This window comes from Engraulis encrasicolus, chromosome 19 (assembly GCF_034702125.1).
Source record: "Engraulis encrasicolus isolate BLACKSEA-1 chromosome 19, IST_EnEncr_1.0, whole genome shotgun sequence".
Lineage (NCBI taxonomy): Eukaryota > Metazoa > Chordata > Actinopteri > Clupeiformes > Engraulidae > Engraulis > Engraulis encrasicolus.
The window spans coordinates 3,685,016-3,686,944 of record NC_085875.1 but is presented as its reverse complement, the minus strand read 5'-3'; the positions used below and the strand labels follow the sequence as shown (position 1 = coordinate 3,686,944).

The following is a 1,929-nucleotide window of genomic DNA, read 5'->3' as shown; positions in this document are numbered from 1 at the left end:
GGCGCTATTCCAACATGTCGCTATTCCGACGTTAATGTCTATTGTCGGAATACCGACACGTTTTCCACCGTCCGCCGCTATTCCTACATGCCGCTATTCCTACATGCCGCTATTCCGACATCCCTAACCTTAACCCTAACCCTAACCCTAACCCCAACCCTAATCCCTAAAAAGTGTCGGAATAGCGGCATGTCGGAATAGCGCTACGTATGTCAGAATAGCGATTGCCCCCCTGTGGAAAACACCCTAGGACCTAGGACCAGGAGAATGTGTTCAGCCAAGGAAAATCTGTCCATAGGGACTGCCCTTCTCTGCCTTACAGTCTGTGACTTCCTCAGCCATCTCTGGGAAGTGTGTCCCCAGGCAGGCATTCACAGCCTTCTCCACATCGCACGGCAGTGTCCTCATCTTCTCTCCTTGCTCCTCCAGAGCCTCAGTGACAATCTAAACACAAAGTGAAAGATTATATATACAGCTGTGGTCTCTAATTATTTTTCCGCGAGGGCTAAATTATGTAGTGCAAATGACAATGGGAGTTGGAGTTTCCCATTTGGGCTTCCTTTCTCTACAGTCTACAGGAAGCTATAAGTGAAAGTGAAAGTGAAAGCCCATTGGGAAACTCCAACTCCCATTGTCATTGTGACACAGCACTCCACAGCACACAAGTGAACACTGCACACTGCACACAACGAAATTGCATTTATGCCTCACCCGTGCAAGGGGGCAGCCCTCAGTGGCGCCCCATGGGGAGCAGTGAGGTGGGACGGTACCATGCTCAGGGTACCTCAGTCATGGAGGAGGATGGGGGAGAGCACTGGTTGATTACTCCCCCCACCAACCTGGCGGGTCGGGAGTTGAACCGGCAACCTCTGGGATGCAAGTCTGACGCCCTAACCGCTCACCCATGACTGCCCATATGTTTAAGCCAAATCAAGGGTTGAGTAGAGTAGCTCATTATCATTGTTGCGACGATTATTTCATGAATAAATGTGAATACACGCCAAACAAATGATTTTTCATCAGTTGTTAGTCACATTAGACACACAATTTGGCATGTATTAGGTTAACATGTCAAAACCTATTCTCAACTTTTATGTCCGCTTTGTCACTTGTTGTGATGTACATTACCTTGTTGGCAAAGCATCTGAAGTCCCCCAGAGTGGACGCTTGCTTCTTCCTCAGGGACTCCTCCTGCACACTCGTGCTGTCCTCAGCCTGCCACACAGTTGCATATTCAAGGACAATAATTATCATATAATATATATATATATATATAATAATATTATATAATATAATATATATTATATAATATATATATATAATTATTACAAATGTCACTTCAGTTTTTCTTTTACTTTAGACATGTAAAAGTTTTTATCTTTTACCTGACATGTTTAGACGGTATAACGTCCGGACGAAACATGTCAGGTAAAAGATAAAACTTTTACATTTCTGAAGTAAAAGAAAAACTCAAGTGTGATTTAAACAGTTAGACATACGGTAATGTTATACATAAGTTACAAACGTGTACTTGCGTGTGGTACGTTGCACCATCTGGCTGTGCTATGACTAAACGTGTACAAGTATGCCAATGACCAAAATAGGAAAATAATGGATAAAGTCACCCATCTAAGACAACACCCATATGGAATTGAAGACTGTACTACCCAACAGCGTAACTGTAGATGACATTACAAATGTGCAGTTCAGAAATTACTGGCATGTCCCATTAGAAATCAGTGTATTCTGCAACCTTAACATACCACTTTGTTTTCAGGGATGTCCTCGTCCAACAGCTCACAACTCTTACTCTTCTTCAACCTTTGACACGAATAGACATCAACAAGAGCAATCAGAAGGCGCGTTTTAGGCCGACAGAGAACTGTGCCGTGCCCGTTCCTGCGCCTAATCTTAGAGTAGTAGAGTAGA

The 1,929-nt window shown here is 43.7% G+C and overlaps 1 protein-coding gene across 1 annotated transcript in view; it reads right to left on the bottom strand.

Moving 5' to 3' along the window:
* Positions 1-273: 273 nt before the first annotated feature.
* The window catches only part of plcb2 (phospholipase C, beta 2), a 33,820-nt gene continuing 32,164 nt past the window's right edge, over positions 274-1,929 (bottom strand). Inside the window, 3 exon segments of the mRNA XM_063184022.1 lie at positions 274-444; positions 1,129-1,215; positions 1,764-1,821. Coding sequence (XP_063040092.1) covers positions 274-444; positions 1,129-1,215; positions 1,764-1,821 — 316 coding nt within the window.